The 15,875-nt window shown below is 44.2% G+C and overlaps 1 protein-coding gene across 2 annotated transcripts; it reads left to right on the top strand.

The window, feature by feature from the left end:
* The first annotated feature begins 5,462 nt into the window (after window positions 1-5,462).
* On the top strand, window positions 5,463-15,504 carry lactbl1b (lactamase, beta-like 1b). 2 transcript variants are annotated; one of them, XM_084706017.1, is made up of 8 exons: window positions 7,830-7,935; window positions 8,605-8,609; window positions 8,885-8,902; window positions 9,182-9,262; window positions 10,532-10,689; window positions 12,538-12,785; window positions 14,080-14,185; window positions 14,526-15,504. In XM_084706017.1, the coding sequence occupies exons 1-8, from the start codon at window positions 7,830-7,832 to the stop codon at window positions 15,502-15,504; spliced, it is 1,701 nt and encodes a 566-aa protein (XP_084562143.1). The 2 variants fall into 2 exon arrangements, with proteins under 2 accessions (XP_084562142.1, XP_084562143.1); XM_084706016.1 differs by lacking the exons at window positions 8,605-8,609; window positions 8,885-8,902 and adding an exon at window positions 5,463-5,522 and having other exon boundaries at window positions 7,773-7,935; window positions 9,156-9,262.
* The last annotated feature ends 371 nt before the right edge of the window (window positions 15,505-15,875 follow it).

Below are 15,875 nucleotides of genomic sequence, written 5' to 3'. Positions count from 1 at the left end.
AATACTGAATTGTCACACACACACAGGAATACTGAATTGTCACACACACAGATTCAAACGCCTTCTCTCACACATACACACATGCTTACTCACATGTCATCACACACACGCACACACACACACTTTCTAAATGCAGGAGCACCCATTTCTGTGGCACGGCAGATGTTGCTGATGGTTGTTACAGATAATCCTGAATCCTGGTTTGGATCCAAGCAGGATTTAACCGTGCCCATGATATACACATCTGGCAGCATTCTGCAGTAAATGGAATCATTCCACAGAGCAGCAGAGGGAGAGGAATACTCAGTTCCATCCAGGAGAACGTGAAACCAATATAGATTTCAAACTTGTGGTAAGTTTTTTTTCTTTAGTTGATTCCTGTATGAATATCTTCTTTGAACACTCATCCAAAATCTTACTCTCAGATGTTCGGACTTCTGATCTGAAAATAAGGTAGTGTTGCTTATGTAATTGTGTTATAATGTCATATGGCAATGTTTACATTGATAAATCAGGTATTTTTCTTGGCTTTTCACTGGATATCCTCTCATTGTATCTCATGGCATCCTGAACAATTATTTGTTACTGGTACTGTATATAAGTTGGGTTGTGTGATATTAATTACAATAAGTAAAACTATATTTTCGTTGCACTTATAATTAGTAATTATAGTAAGTTAGGATACTAATTATAATATTAATCATACAGTACCAGTCAAAAGTTTGACTGGTACTTATAATAATTATGAATAAGTCCAACTGACGGTTCGCTTAGTGTACTGTCAGATGGTACTTTGCTCAAACTTTTGACCTGACAGGAAGGAAACAGTGCGACAAAAACACATTTTGGAGGGGAAACAGTTAGATAGATAAAACATTCATTGAAGGGTGGTTCATAAGAGTTGTAGATGTATATATCAGCCTTTCGATACTCTGCAGCAGTATACGTTAATATTGTTATTGACAAAGTCAGGTTAGAATGAATGGAGTGGGAATGAAGGACGTTTACAGTAAGTAAACAGGCCTGTTAGAAGACTTCTTGTTGGTCCTTGGTGACCTGACCTCACCTGGTTCTGCACATGCTCTAATGCCTCATCTCTTTAAGAAGAAAGGTGCAATTATGGTGAGATGGTGGGTGTGCATCTGTTATTTTCAACTGTGCAGGGGTTCCTTTTCAGTTCCTTTATCCTCTTCTTGTGAGCTCACCGGTTCTCCAATGGGTGGATGGTTATGAAGATACTATGATGAACAGTACATTGGCAGGTGGACCTGGCATGAAAAGATTGATTCTTAATGAGAATAAGATAGAGATAGAATTACATTTTCCATTGACTTTGTGTCAATTCTAGTTTACAAAGAGACTTTCTATATTTCCTAAGAAAGGGCTGCTATGGATGTTGGATGACATCAGTAAATACAGAATATGGCTGCTGTGAGTCACACTGTCTGTGTTATGATTGCATAAACATTATTCCTGTATCCTTCTCTCTGCACTATCTGTATTTTTAGGTTAGATTGTAATTATGGCTACTTATATATATTTTTTAAATTCTAAATCCCCTTAGTATTAGCTAGACTTTGCTCCTTTTGTATAGTTAGACCACATATTTAAGTTTCAAGATTCCTATATGTTAAATGTATGCACCTTCCTGCCAAAGTAAATTCCTTGTTGATGCAAACATTCGTGGCGAATAAAATCCCTTCTGATTCTGATTCTGATTATGCAACTAATGTGTTTCAAGAAAATGTGTTGTGACCAACCATAGCTCTCTGTGAGAGATGGAATATACTTATCTGAAGGATAAGAGCACCTTTGAAAATTTCTGAGTGCTCTACAATGTCCACACTGTAATTGGTGCTGTGTTTTCACCAGACGTTGGCCAGAGGAAAGATAAATGTGCAGTAAGAACAGCAAACAAGATAAATGTGCAGTGAGAACTGCAAACAATGCACACCTCAGCAGACTTTAGGTTTAAGTCTGGCATTATCATTTCATTAGAATCTCATAACCGCTCTAAAAATATTATGATGATATTAAGGTTAATACTTGATTAATTACTTGATCACCCTGTAGCATATGGAAGTGTTGAGCATTGCCACTTTCCAATTCATGCTCCAGTACTTCATGAGCCATTAGTTTCTCCTGTGAATATTGAGACAAATCATTAAAGCAGACTAATCTGCTGCATGAAGGAAGAGAGAGGGAGAGAGAGGGACTGTCCTGTAGAGATGGTGAAATAGAGAGGGGGAGGGAGAGAGAGAGAGAGAGAGAGAGAGAGAGAGAGGGCAGAGAGAGAGGAAGGGAGGCTTCAGGAAATGGGCAGGCTATTTTCTACAGACTTTCTCCCCCCCATCTCTCTCTTTCAATTTAATGAAATATGCTGAGTCCAACGGAGTCCACAATAAAGGGACATGCAACACACATTATTAACACACATCAGAAAAATCATCATCAATTATAAACAAACATTTACAGTATAACAATGTCAAGTAACATATTATGTATTTTTTTTAAATCAATTGATACATAGAATGTACAGTATACATAGCCTTATGCATTCTCTCTCTCTCTCTCTCTCTCTCTCTCTCTTTCTCTCTCTCTCACTCTCTCTCTCTCTCTCTCTCTCTCTCTCTCTCTCTCTCTTTCTCTCTCTCTGTCTCTCTTTCTCTCTCTCTCTCTCTCTCTCTCTCTCTCTCTCTCTCTCTCTCTCTCTCTCTCTCTCACACACACACACACACACACACACACACACACACACACACAAGCACACCTTTATAACTGTAATATACACCAAAGGCTCCCTTTATTAGTGCATTATGTTTTATAATCTCCCCTGCTGTGTGTGAATAACCTGGAGAAAAAGCAAGTGAGAGTAAAAGAGAAGCAGAGAGAGAGAGAGAGAGAGAGAGAGAGAGAGAGAGAGAGAGAGAAAGCAAGACAGGGAGCAAGATGCAGTGATTTAAAACCTCAGCCACACAAGTCACAACAGAACTTAGTCTCCAGCTTGCTGAAGTAATTGCTCGTTCTTGGTGGGCATGTATGTTTGTCAGTCAGAACACGCGGAATCCATCTTTGCGAAGGACTTAAAAGAGTGAGAGTACTGAGGAATGACACAGCGAGACTTATACAAACACCTGCCTGTTGGAGTGTTGGTTTGGGTGTTCTTCATCTGATCCTCACAGGAGAGAGATGTTAAATGTTCGTTAACACTTAATCATCAATCCAATTCTCCCAGCTGGACAGCTGGAGATGATGGAGCTTTTCATGAGCGCGTCTTACTTCATTTATAAATCGTGAGTGTCTGCCAAATAAATCAAGAGTCTGCTAAATAAAAACAAATACATTGTTTAGTAGTTTGAGTCTAAAGAAGCGTGCACACTGTTGCAACACTGACCATCCCATTCCACACAATGACTACCCAACAGATTAAATCAAAATCAAAATGTATTTGTATAGCCCTTTTTACAAGCAAAGTCACAGAGGGCTTAGCATAGGCCCATAGCACTGCCCCTGAACCAACCTAAACCCTCAAGGGAAAACTCCCAGAAAAAAAAATGAAAGAAACCTTGGGAGGATCCCCTCCTACAGAGACGGTTGGTGAAAGAGAGGTGCAGAACACAGGCTGAACATAATCATACAGCAGGGAAGTGTCAATGGGTTTTGAAACACCACATTCCAGTGTTCAACTCAGGGGCGTTGTTAGACAGAAAACTCTACTAGGGCATAGGCCCCTGTTCACATCCCCTTTTTTTTCTTTCAAGCTTGATGCGCATTAAGCACTATTAAGCTATAGAAACTTCTTTGCATAACCCACTATACAACAGTTTAGGGACGCAAGTTTGATATCAGCTTTGGCAGGGACGTCAATAGTTAATGCAATACATGAGCTTCATGTCAAATTGTTTTTATGTTTTAGTCAAAATAAGATGATTGGTAGGCCTTTCATTCAGAAACTTTCTTTAATTTTGTAATGTTTTCTTAGCCTATCTCTATTCTGACAGTCTGACACCTGGACTTCTGTGTGCGTGCTGCAGTGGCTATTTGGCAAGCTCAAAAGAACGCACTGACATGGAATTCTGCGGGCATCGGTTCATGTTTTCGGTTAAACTGCTTTGATTTACAAGTTGATTGGGATACTGCATTTATTTTTTCTGGGATTATCAATCTAAATGAATGCACTGAGTAGCCTAATAAAGTAATTTGTTAAACCTCAAACTTTAGATTTTACTGCAGCACAGCAAATTTATACTGGGGCACATGCCCCAGTAAAAAGGGTCTAATGACGCCCCTGGTTCAACTTGGGTCAGAGTTGGTAAATGTCAGTTTAAGCAGAGGTAGCCACAGGGCTGGGGACTGTGATCAGCGCAGCATCACAGGCAGGGAGATGAGGAAAGGGACCGGGAACTGGCCATCAGGGAAACCGATATCCACTTGGCGACTAGATCCAGCGTTGGCAGACGCAACATATGTCTGTCATGGCAACCTTTTGTTATTTGTTGACTTATGTTAGCCAGTACATTTGATGCCAGATGTTGTATGTTCTGACAATCGGTCACGATGACCATTGATTGTTCACATGGATTGCACCTGCTTGGATGCCATTTTCACAGTCTGTTCTGGGTTGTGTGCATGTTCAGTACTTTTCCTAAGAGTTGCCACCATGAGCAGCTTCACCACAAGCAGAATTAATAAAACCAAAAGACATAATAATTTAGTCTTAGATTCTGACGAACAAGGTCCCAGCTGTAACTTGTTTGGCTGAATTGATGTTCTACTCAGTTGAAGAAATGTTTTAGATTCCTTGATTTTTTTTTGTCTGTAATTTTAGTCCTTGAAGGATGTCTTCCAAGTTCCCTGCATACTGCAGAATGATCCTGTAGATGTGTTCAGCTGTGTCTGCACCCCACACTGACTTTTCACCGATGAGCCATTGGGCTTTAGTCAACTGGAATGTACTGATGAACTTAATCTGCAATTACAATGACCAGTGCCTATTAGGACATTTAAAACTTGGTTAATGAATTAACCCTTCGGGACACTTGTTCTTCTGATTGCTTATTACGATGAAGTATTCTTTGCTCGCATTTAAGCGTTTATTTGAGCATATCGTGTTGGAAAACATAAATATCATTTTTATATCACTTTGTGTATTGTCTTTGTACGCAATTCTGAATTTATTCATACAAGATACATGTTTCAATGTGACAGTCTGGTCATGTAAATGTAAGATATACCGATATGTAGCAACAGCATCTCACAGGTACGATAGCTGTGCTGTTTTTGTGTACTAAGCTCCTGTGTGACTCCTGTGTGACATATATAAATATATATATACGCAAATCTAAAGTTCAAATGTGTCTACCAAGGTAATGTCTGTGATCTCCAACATGAGGGGTAGAGGCAGAAAGCTAACAGCTAACAGAATCTCCTGGCTCCTTCTCTGTCTCCAGGGCCCATCAGCGATGGGGAAGACAAGCAGCAAGGTCCTGAGAGAAACCTCCATGGACGGGGTTCAGGCGCAGGTAAAGAAAACACACACGCACACACACAAATATTCCGACACACACACAGACACGACGGCACTACACACGTTCAGGCATGCACAAGCACACACACACACGTATGACATACACACACAGACATACTTCATATGCAGCAGCCACCTAACACACGCACCTGCTCTGCCCCCGCACACACAGACAGACTTGGTGGGAGTCAGGGGTCACGTGTGTGTGTGTGTGTGTGTCTGCTGCACGGTGCTTATATGAGGCTGCTCAGATGGGAAGGCAGGAAGGCAGGAGCCCCTGCTCTGATCCTGAGCTCTCGGCTGATTACGCAAGCAGGATCAAGCCTTGCCTGCGACGGCCGCAAGTTATTTCCACAGTAACGCAGCATCATTAGGCTCACAACCGGAAGAGGACAGATCTGCTCTGCTTGGGTGGAGCACAGGTCCACCACTACTATCCATGTTGGGATTCTTTTGGACACATGGTTGAAAAAGGAGGAAATCTTTTGAATGGTCATTAAAATACATTGTTGCAATTACAATTATGCTTTGGAGTAGAATTTAAATCTAAAAGAAGGGTTTTGTAAAAAAAATACTGCTTTTGTTAATTTGGTGTATCTCTAGTTCTGGCAAGAACATGAGGTTGCATCTCTATCCAGAGTTTAACATGGTTTTTTTTATACGCAATAACTTTATATAATCTCCGTTCAGGGATCATCAGGGATAGTGAAATGATCACATGGATTATTTTCAAAACTTCAAGCTGTTTAGAACTATTTGCTAATCAGGTCCGCCTGATCACCTCCTCTGATGCAAATGTGGCAAACTTGGTTTGGCTCAGGAGAGGTCTAATACCTGTTGTCCCATGTGAGATAACAGTGTCTAAGAAGCTCTCTCTCTCTTTTTGTGTCTCTCTTTCTCTCTCTCTCTGTCTCATTCTCTCTCCCTCTATGTTTTTATCTCTCTCTCTCTATCTCATTTTGTCTCTCTCTGTCTCTCTTTCTCTCTCTCTTGTTTTCTCTCTCTCTCTCTCTCTCTCTCTCTCTCTCTCTCTCTCTCTCTCTCTCTCTCTCTCTCTCTCTCTCTCTCTCTCTCTCTCTCTCCCTCTCTCTATCTTTCTCTGTCTCTCTCTCCGTCTCTCTCCCTCTCTCTCTGTGTCTGTAATCCTGGGATCCAATCTACTGTTCTAACTCAGACTCCACACCCTTTGGTCCACTGTCTCCCAGACTTCACCGCCAGGTCCAGACACAGCATAGGATTTACAGTGTACTGGGGGCTGATACTACACTAAACAACACAACTCCACAGATTTAGGGTTGTCGTTTTTACAATCATTTTTGCTTGACAAGTGACTCTATAGGAAAGAGAGACGAGACTCGGTGAGTGTACCTAGACCCACTGGAGCGTTCTAACTCCATTTGAACATGGTCATTACTCATGTGGATCTCCGTGTCAACTCGTGTCTTCTTTCCCCCAGTGTCCTTAGAGAGGAGCGGGTGAGTGCCAAGCACGCCAAACTTGGTGGCTAGCCGTGTTCCAGCAGAGGGAACAAGGGGCTGAAGTGAATTGATTCTCGGGGGGATTACAGATTAAGAATACCCCCCTCCCGCTCAGATGGGTTTTAGTGGAGTAAATCTAGGGATTATGATGTCAGAGGCCCGTGGTTTGCCCGAGAGGAAATTGAATTGTCAGAGAGGAGTTCTGATGTTCAGGATTATGGCACGGCCAGCAAGGAGATAGGAAGCTGGCTTCACCATGTTGGAACCACACCTCAGATCTGTCAGCCCATCATGGGTGACCGTCACCCTCCACAGGACTGGCATTTAGGAGTCTCCTGGGCGAGAGGCTGAGTGGAGGGTTCAGAGAATGATTTGGTGACAGAAGGGGATTGCTGACTCTTCCCCCCCCCACACCCCCCCCCCACCCCAGCGTGTAAAGCAGCCAGATGGTGAGTACTGTACTGTAGGACATGCAAGACCAGACATATACAGGGAACAATTCCTGTCATGTTTGTACCAGTAGGCCTACTGTATACCGACATAGCTGGTGAGATAGCTGCGGGCTCCCTGATGGATGTACTGTATTAGGGCATGCACGGTTCTTTCTCGACAGAACAGTGATGTGATCCTTTTGGACTCTTTGGCACATCCCTAACTCTGGAAGTGTGTGTGTGTGTGTGTGTGGTGTGGTTGGGTGGGTGTACGGTCACGCGTGTGGATGTGTGTGTGTGTCTTTGTGTGTGTGTGTCTTTGTGTGTGTGGTCCAGCCTGCCCCTGCCGCTGCTGCTGCCGTGACTGTAGAGGGGCAGACCAAGCCGAGGAGGATGCAGGTGAAGTGGACCCAGCTGGGCATGGTGTTCTTCCTGCTCCTCTCCCTCGTCATGACGGGGTGTTTCCTCTGGCAGTACCAGCTGCCAAAGCTGCCGACAGGTAACACCTAACCTTCCTCTCTTCAAGCTGGAAATCAACAGGAATGTCATTTGGCTCATTTGGGCCAAAGAGAAGGATGTGAGACAGACCAAAAACAATTAACGTTCAATGGGAATGTCATTTCATGTTGTGGTTATGAGGGTACATCAGGTAATCGTGATTGCCAGGATTACAAACTTTGACTTTGAGGTAATAGTGTTCATTTGTAAGTGTGGATAGTGGTGTACAGTACCATGCCTATTGTAACTGCTTCACAATAATAAAGAGAGTAGAGCTCTCTTTGTAGCTAAATCTTTTTTCTCTCTTCTGAGCCAAAAGAGGTCAGACAAGTGCTTTGTCGGCAGTTGTCACGGGTGCCTTTGTGAAATCCAATTATTTTTGAAGGTGGGAAATGGATTAGAATTCTAAAGACAGTCAGTCAGCCTGGTGATCATAAGACTGCACAGTGGATGTAAAGGTGTAAAGCCGTATTTGCAGGACCTTTGGGATAGCTGGCATAACTGGTCTCCTACTTCAGTTGTCTGCTTTGTGATTGGTTATTCTTGAAAATCTGAGGGCTATGTATGTGCAACATATAAGCTATGCACACTTGTTAGTTATGTCATAACTAACTAACTAACTAACTTGTTAGTTATGTCATAACTAACAAGTTATGACTTGTTAGTTAAGCCCTTGTTAGTTAAGCCCTGTTTTAGGAATCCTCTGAATTCTACCAACAGTACAATCCATACTTCTTCACGTGGTGTGCCAAAATGCATTTTACAGTCAGGGAAATTACTCAGATTTGCAGTATAGATCGAGACTTTATGGCTACAAGGGTCCCCAGTGTGCTGTATTATTTCCACCCTCATTCAAATGTGTGTTCATATTCATTTGAATCCAAATTCATCCATCAGCTGTGCGACAACAATCATCCAGGCAGTACTGCCTCCATGAAAGACAAAAGAAGATTGTCCCGAGAAAGACAGTCTCCTTGTCACACCACTCATGCTTTGTTGAAATTGCACTTGATGTGATTCAAGTGGGAATTTCAATAACCATATTTGATGTTGTGCTTCCTTCCACCTGCTCTCTCTCCCTCTCTCTTATTGCCCCATTTTCCCTCTCTTTTTCTCTCTCCTTTGCTCTCTTTCTTTCCATTTTTCTCTCTCTTTCATGTTTCTGTTTCTCTCTCTATCCTCCCTTTCCACCGCTCTCTTTTCCCTCCCTGCTGTTCTCAGATGAAGGGATGGGTGGGAACTCTAAGGCAGAGAGGATGTGTCCACGCTTTCCCCAGGCCCTCCCTCTTGAACATCCTATCCCCAGCCTGAAGGAAGCCCTGGAGAAGGTAGGAGGAGAGACGACCTCCCCCTTCCACACACACACACACACAGACAGACACATCTGCACAAACACAAGTGCATATACAAACACACACACACACACACACACACACACAATTACTTATGTAGTCAGGTGGCTGAGCGGTTAGGGACTCGGGCTAGTAATCAGAAGGTCGCTGGTTCGATTCCCGGCTGTGCCAAATGACGTTGTGTCATGTTGTGGCAAGGCACTTCGCCCTACTTGCCTCGGGGGGAGTGTCCCTGTACTTACTGTGAGTTGCTCTGGATAAGAGCGTCTGCTAAATGACTAAATGTAAATGTAATGTACAATCGGCATTCAAACATGTAAAAAAAAGACAATAGTCCACATCAATACAGGTAAGGTAACACACATACACACATACACACAAACTATACACACACATCTAAAACAAGACGTCTTAAGGTTCCTTATGATACCCCTGCTGTCGGGGTAAAAGCTGTTAGCGATCTGCAGGAAAGCCTTGCATGTCCACTAAGAACAGGAGAGAGCTGGGGGGATTATGCTCTACTCTGTACTGCAGCGATCTCAGTGAGGGATCCCAGTGGGGGATTTACAGTCATACATGTGAAAAGCAGGCTTGATGAAGGAAGTGTGTCCTCTCCTCAAAGCCTGTGATTCGGTCTACTTTACATGCAGTAGGTACCTCTGTTAGACAATAACTTGAAAATGAGAACATGTCATGATGGAGAACCCCGGGGGCATCTATCAATTGTGAGTCTGTGATTTATCTGACAGCATTGCAATTTTCATGGTCTGCCACACAATATACATTGTCCGTGGTGATCTACCTTCCTGTTAAAAAATCTAGCGGTTAATTAAAGGCCTTGAAGTCACTTCCTGATGTAAATAAATCCTTAGATTTCACGTGTCATGTACTGAATGCAGTTAGATGTTTTTTTTTCCTCTTTTCTGAGACTGTTGCTGGGCAGTAATGACATACCTTCAGCCAGTCAACCTTATTACAAACAAATGTTAAATACATAAAAAATCGAACAAGACATCCTTCACAAACATTTCCATTCGGATCCCAAAGTCTTCTTGCACCCTTTTGTCTGTGTGCTCCTTTGTTGGTGATATAAAGTTTCCCAAAAACATACAAAAAGGGTGGATGTTCTCTCATTTAGGATGACATTTAAGATGAAAACATTGTATCACTGATGCCGAGTAAACGCTCTTGTTGTCATGGCGCATGTAGATTGTCACATGGTCATTAATGTCATGACTCCTCCAGGTGGACACCCTACTGCGCCAGACCCTGAACCCTGTGAGCATGCCCTCCCTGTCGGCCATCGTCATCTTCAACGACACCGTCCTCTGGACGGGGAACTTTGGCAAGAAAAACAACAGCGACCCATTGTCGGCACCACCCAACGAGTACACCATCTACAGGTGGGTTGCAGCAGGGTTTTGGGGGAGGTGGAGGTGGAGGGGGTGTTGGGGGAGGTGGAGGTGGAGGGGGTGTTGGGGGAGGTGGAGGTGGAGGGGGTGTTGGGGAAGGTGGAGGAGGTGGTCGAAGTTTGTGCAGAAGGTAAACATGGTGGAGATAATGAAAGCTGCGATAGCTGTACCGGTAGTAGTTTGGGAAAGTAAAGGTCAGGTCTAGAATTGTCCACACCGAATGCAAAATGTGTACGATAATAGTCCACAAAAGTGTTTGCGTCAAAGCCTGGGAAATCTATGTTGGAGGATGAAAAGGTCAACCTTGGGTATATTCTGGAATCTATGATGCCTTTCTTAAATGCATTGGAGAAATTCTGAAGTGTTTCATTGGTGAGGCGTTGGCCTCTTCATGTCAAGCAGTTCCCCCATGTTTGGGCTGGACTATTTGCAGAAACGTTATGAAAGAAGCAGAACAGTGGCCACTTCTTTCTGCCCTACTAATTTCACAAGCAGCAATCAAAGAGTTTATATTTTTGTATAAAGGAGGTTTGCTCTTGCGTCGATCAAGCTGGCTCAGTTATGGCTCAGTGGATATATTCAGCGCTTGTGAATGTGCCTTTAATTGCAGATGCTTCTCTGCACTTGAAATAAGTGAGAACATGACACTTCAACCAACCGTCCTCTTGAGTCCTACTGCTTCTGTCCTGTACCCCAGTCGGAGCCTCATTCAGAGCCTCACTCAGAGCGTCACTCAGAGCATCACTCAGAGCCTCACTCAGAGCCTCACTCAGAGCCTCACTCAGAGCCTCACTCAGAGCCTCACTCAGAGCCTCACTCAGAGCCTCACTCAGAGCCTCACTCAGAGCCTCACTCAGAGCCTCACTCAGAGCCTCACTCAGAGCCTCACTCAGAGCCTCACTCAGGCCTCACTCAGAGCCTCACTCAGGCCTCAGTCAGAGCCTCACTCAGAGCCTCACTCAGAGCCTCACTCAGAGCCTCACTCAGAGCCTCACTCAGAGCCTCACTCAGGCATCACTCAGAGCCTCACTCAGAGCCTCACTCAGAGCCTCACTCAGAGCCTCACTCAGAGCCTCACTCAGAGCCTCACTCAGAGCCTCACTCATGGCCATGCACCTGGCACTTAAGGATCAATTGTGTGAAAGTGGGGATTAACAGAATACGAATGAATGTTTTAAAAAAAATATCCAAGAAAGTTTCTGCAACACCCTGCAATATGTGACTTTGCGTTGAGGATATAAATCAAGTACTGTAATCAAAATCCTTGTACATTAAGATTAGGCATGATTTTTGAAGCCTGATGAATACTCTAAAGATTTGGGCTCTTCGCTAATTTGATTCTGCGATCATTAAACATGCAAAATATATCCATTAAATCATTGTTAAGCCCTCTTACAATAGCAAACAAAAACTTGAATGAGATTTTTTCAGGTGTGTGAATCTTCATAACACCCCAGTCCTCCACTATCTGGGGTCCATGTTTCCTTTTGAAAAGAGATGACCATGACTTGAGAGGGATAAAGTATGGAAGAGGACTGGGGAGAGAAGTTTCAGACACAACCTCCTCCTCCACTATAAAGAACCTGATGAGTTCTTCCTTTTATTTGGATTCCAAATACAACCTTTTCCTTTCTGAAAAGGAGGATGTATAGGGGGATAACATTTGACTGCAAATCAAGAGATTCAACCCCCCACACACAAACACCTCCACCTCACTTCACTTTTGCATCTATGGAATGTACAAACTGTTTGCAAAGGGTTCTTCCATGTCTGCATACAGCTCTACATAGCACTCGGTTTCACAAACAAACATGTGGATGTGTTGGTCGTGCCCTCCAGGATTGCCAGCCTGTCGAAGATCTTCCCCACACTGATGCTGTACCGGCTTTGGGAGGACGGCAAGGTGGGCTCCCTGGACGACCCCCTGGAGAAGTACGTGAATAACTTCACCATCAAGAACCCCCTGGGAAGGACACGAGACTCGGAGCTCAAGTACGTGACGGACGGCTTGATCTTCCTAGACAGCGGGGAGGTCCAGATACGCTCCTCGTCCGTCACCCTCCGCAGGATGGCCAGCCAGCTCTCAGGTCAGACACACAGATGATCCTCCACATTTAGCCTCACAGCAACAGGCAAGCAAGAACGAATGAAAGAAAGAAAGACTAATTATGTGATCTATCAGAGATTTGATTTGACATTCCAGACACATAGGCAGATCTTGCCACGAACTACTGTAGTACTGTACACATGAAGTCTGTGTGCTACACTTAACCTAATAATGCACTAAGGATCAAAGGGTCTGCTGAATAAATACATATTAATTAAAAAGAAACACTAGGTTCCAGCCCAGGATGCACTCTTTTTCAAGCTCCAGAAATTGCCTCTATGTTGAGGTAACTAGTAGTTATTTCATGTATTGCTAGACATCCACATGAATTTACTGTAGGTAGTGGTATCAGCCAGGCCCACAGTACCATATACCAACATACTGTGGAGCTAACTGCTAATTGCTTAAACAAACAATATATCTAAAGCAGTGGTCTCCAACTCTATTCCTGGAGAGTTACCTTCCTTTGGGTTTTCGCATCCACACAAATCTAGCAACCCTGATTCTTATAATCAGCTGGTTCATGTGTTCAGTTGTGTTAGCAACAACTAGGGTTAGAGAAAAAAACTTACAGGGAGTTAACTGTCCAGGGAGAGAGTTTAGGTGGTTTAGTCCAGTGGAAAAACCAATTGCTGCAAAAAAGGCATTCACGTGCGTCACAGGGTTTCACTTCAAACACCCAAGAGTAAACACAGATGGGTCCTCCAGTAAGATCTCTCCTCAGCTAGACAGCCTGTGATCTGAGGTGTGATCTCCAGAGAAACAGTGCAGATTGTCACCCCATAAATATGCTCACCTTCGGAAATAGCTCCAGAAATGAGTCAGGATTACAGTAACAGGAACAATGAGTCATAGCTATTCTTGGGTAAGATCACAATTTAAATAGAAATAAGGTGATCAAACCAGAGAAAGCAGCTGTTGGAGAATGTGCTAAGGGATAATTGACGGAATGAGAGTGTCTTATGTATTTTCACGTGGTGTGTACTGCGGATGATTTTGAGCTCTGATAACAAACAGATGTTGGCAATTCTTGCAAAAAAATAATCTTCGTTCCCAATGATTTTCCAATAGGGGCAACATTTGTAGAACTGTTTAAATCCAACATCTGGTTTCATCCCGCCCTGAATACTAATGAAATAACTTGATATGGAAAAAAAACCTCTGCAACCAGCCATGTAGCCGTTCTTTGCAATAAATAAAGCAGTTTTATTTGCAGTCCAAAGCTGGAATAGACAAATGCCAACTGGTGTTCCCTTATTGTGTTGAAACTTCAGGTTTGCCCAGACGACTGAGAGCCACAAACTTGCTGTGGAAGGGGAAGACCCAGGCTGCTGTTAACCTCCTTCACGATGATGTCCTGGTGGCAGACCCTGGAACCAAGTGAGCCTCCTCATTCTCTACATTCTATCATCATTTGTCTGATAGCTTCCCACATTAGCATTTATATTATGCAAGTAAGCAAACCATGGTTATTTTAAGTATTTCATTTGTGCATCATCAATCCTTCATAGATGAAGCAATCTCCATTGGGCAAAACGTGCTTTGGGAGCATCTGGAGAAGCAATTCCAAAATGATGAACTCAGTCAATTCTTTAAAGGAATATTTGAATGTATATTATGCATTATTGGCACATTTCCATATACCCTCTTTTGAATGCAAATACGTTAATAGGCTACTTAATTTAATCAGCGTCAGTTGATGCCTTCCTCCATCCACCAGGTGCCACTACAGCAACCTGGCCTTCTCGCTGCTGGCTCATGTCTTGGCTGAGAAGGTGGTGGGCCTGGACTACCAGCGTTGGATCACAGACAACATCCTGGACAGGCTGGGCATGGAGGACACAGGCTTCGACATCACCCCCGGCATCCAGAGCCAGATGGCCGTGGGGGTGTACTCCAGCGGCCTTCCGGCCCCTCTCTACGACTTGGGCTGGTACCGTCCATCAGGGCAGATGTTCTCCACAGCGGCGGACCTGGCGAAGCTGGCCATGATGCTGCTGGGGGCCTACCATCGCAAGCTGCTGGAGCCCGACACCCTGAAGATCATGCTGACGCCGCTGTTCCGCTGCGACAAGGACTACTTTGCCAACCGCACCGGCACGCCCTGGGAGGTGAACGAGCAGCTGGGTTACGAGGTTGTGCGCAAGGACGGAGACCTGGACGGCTACTCCGCCACCTTCTCCCTAGTTCCCCGTCTCAAGCTGGGCCTGGTGGTCCTGATGGCTGGTTCCAGGCCCCAGAACCAGGACGTTGTGTCCAAGGCCTACAGCCACATCATCCCAGCCATGGAGAGGGCCTTCCGCGAGTCCAAGAAGATCATCACCCCTCCCCCAAGCTCGGACCCTTACGTCGGCTTCTTCACCTACGGCAACATCACCTTTTACGAGATCAAAGCCGGGGCAGACGGGGTTCTGATCATGCAGCAGTTTGGACCCCAGATTGAGGACCTGATCCCGGAGAGGTACCGGACCATAAAGCTCAACTACCTGGTGGAGAGGGTGTTCAGGGTGGTGTTTGAGAAGGAGTATCCCTGCGTGCTACGGGTCAGCACCGCCGCTGTGTCTCTCGAGGCCCAGGATGGACAGCTCTTTAACTTCTACGTGTTCGATAAACGGGGTCTCTCCCCCGGCTTTGACGCGCCAGGCCTGAACACGTACAACGTTGTCAGGATAGCTCGGAGACCAACCTTCTCGAACTGAATGGAGCTGATTGGGTTTGCTGGATACATGCTTGTTATCTGGGCCTGTTGAAGTACTGGAGTAGTAACTGTAAAAACATGCATTGAGCTTGTCAGATGCTGATTGGCTGTGCACAGATCTGTGGTGGATTCAGGATGAAGAGGATAACTTGTTTATTCATTTGGATGAACTCTTGTTGACAGCCCATATCAATATCACCATATATGTTGACTCTTTTGATACAGTCTCTGGCCTGACCTTCACAATGTTTTGACTGCGTTCTGCATTTGTTTGCAGCATATGTTTTACTTCCAAATTTAAGAGTATACAACTATGGCAATCTGTTCTGTGTTCATCAATCCTATTCCTCAAGTCTCATTAATGTAACTAAC

The sequence above is a fragment of the Hypomesus nipponensis genome, chromosome 9 (genome assembly GCF_054491055.1).
Source record: "Hypomesus nipponensis isolate SF chromosome 9, ASM5449105v1, whole genome shotgun sequence".
Lineage (NCBI taxonomy): Eukaryota > Metazoa > Chordata > Actinopteri > Osmeriformes > Osmeridae > Hypomesus > Hypomesus nipponensis.
The sequence above is the reverse complement of the archived record's forward strand: the minus strand, read 5'-3'. Positions and strand labels throughout refer to the sequence as shown.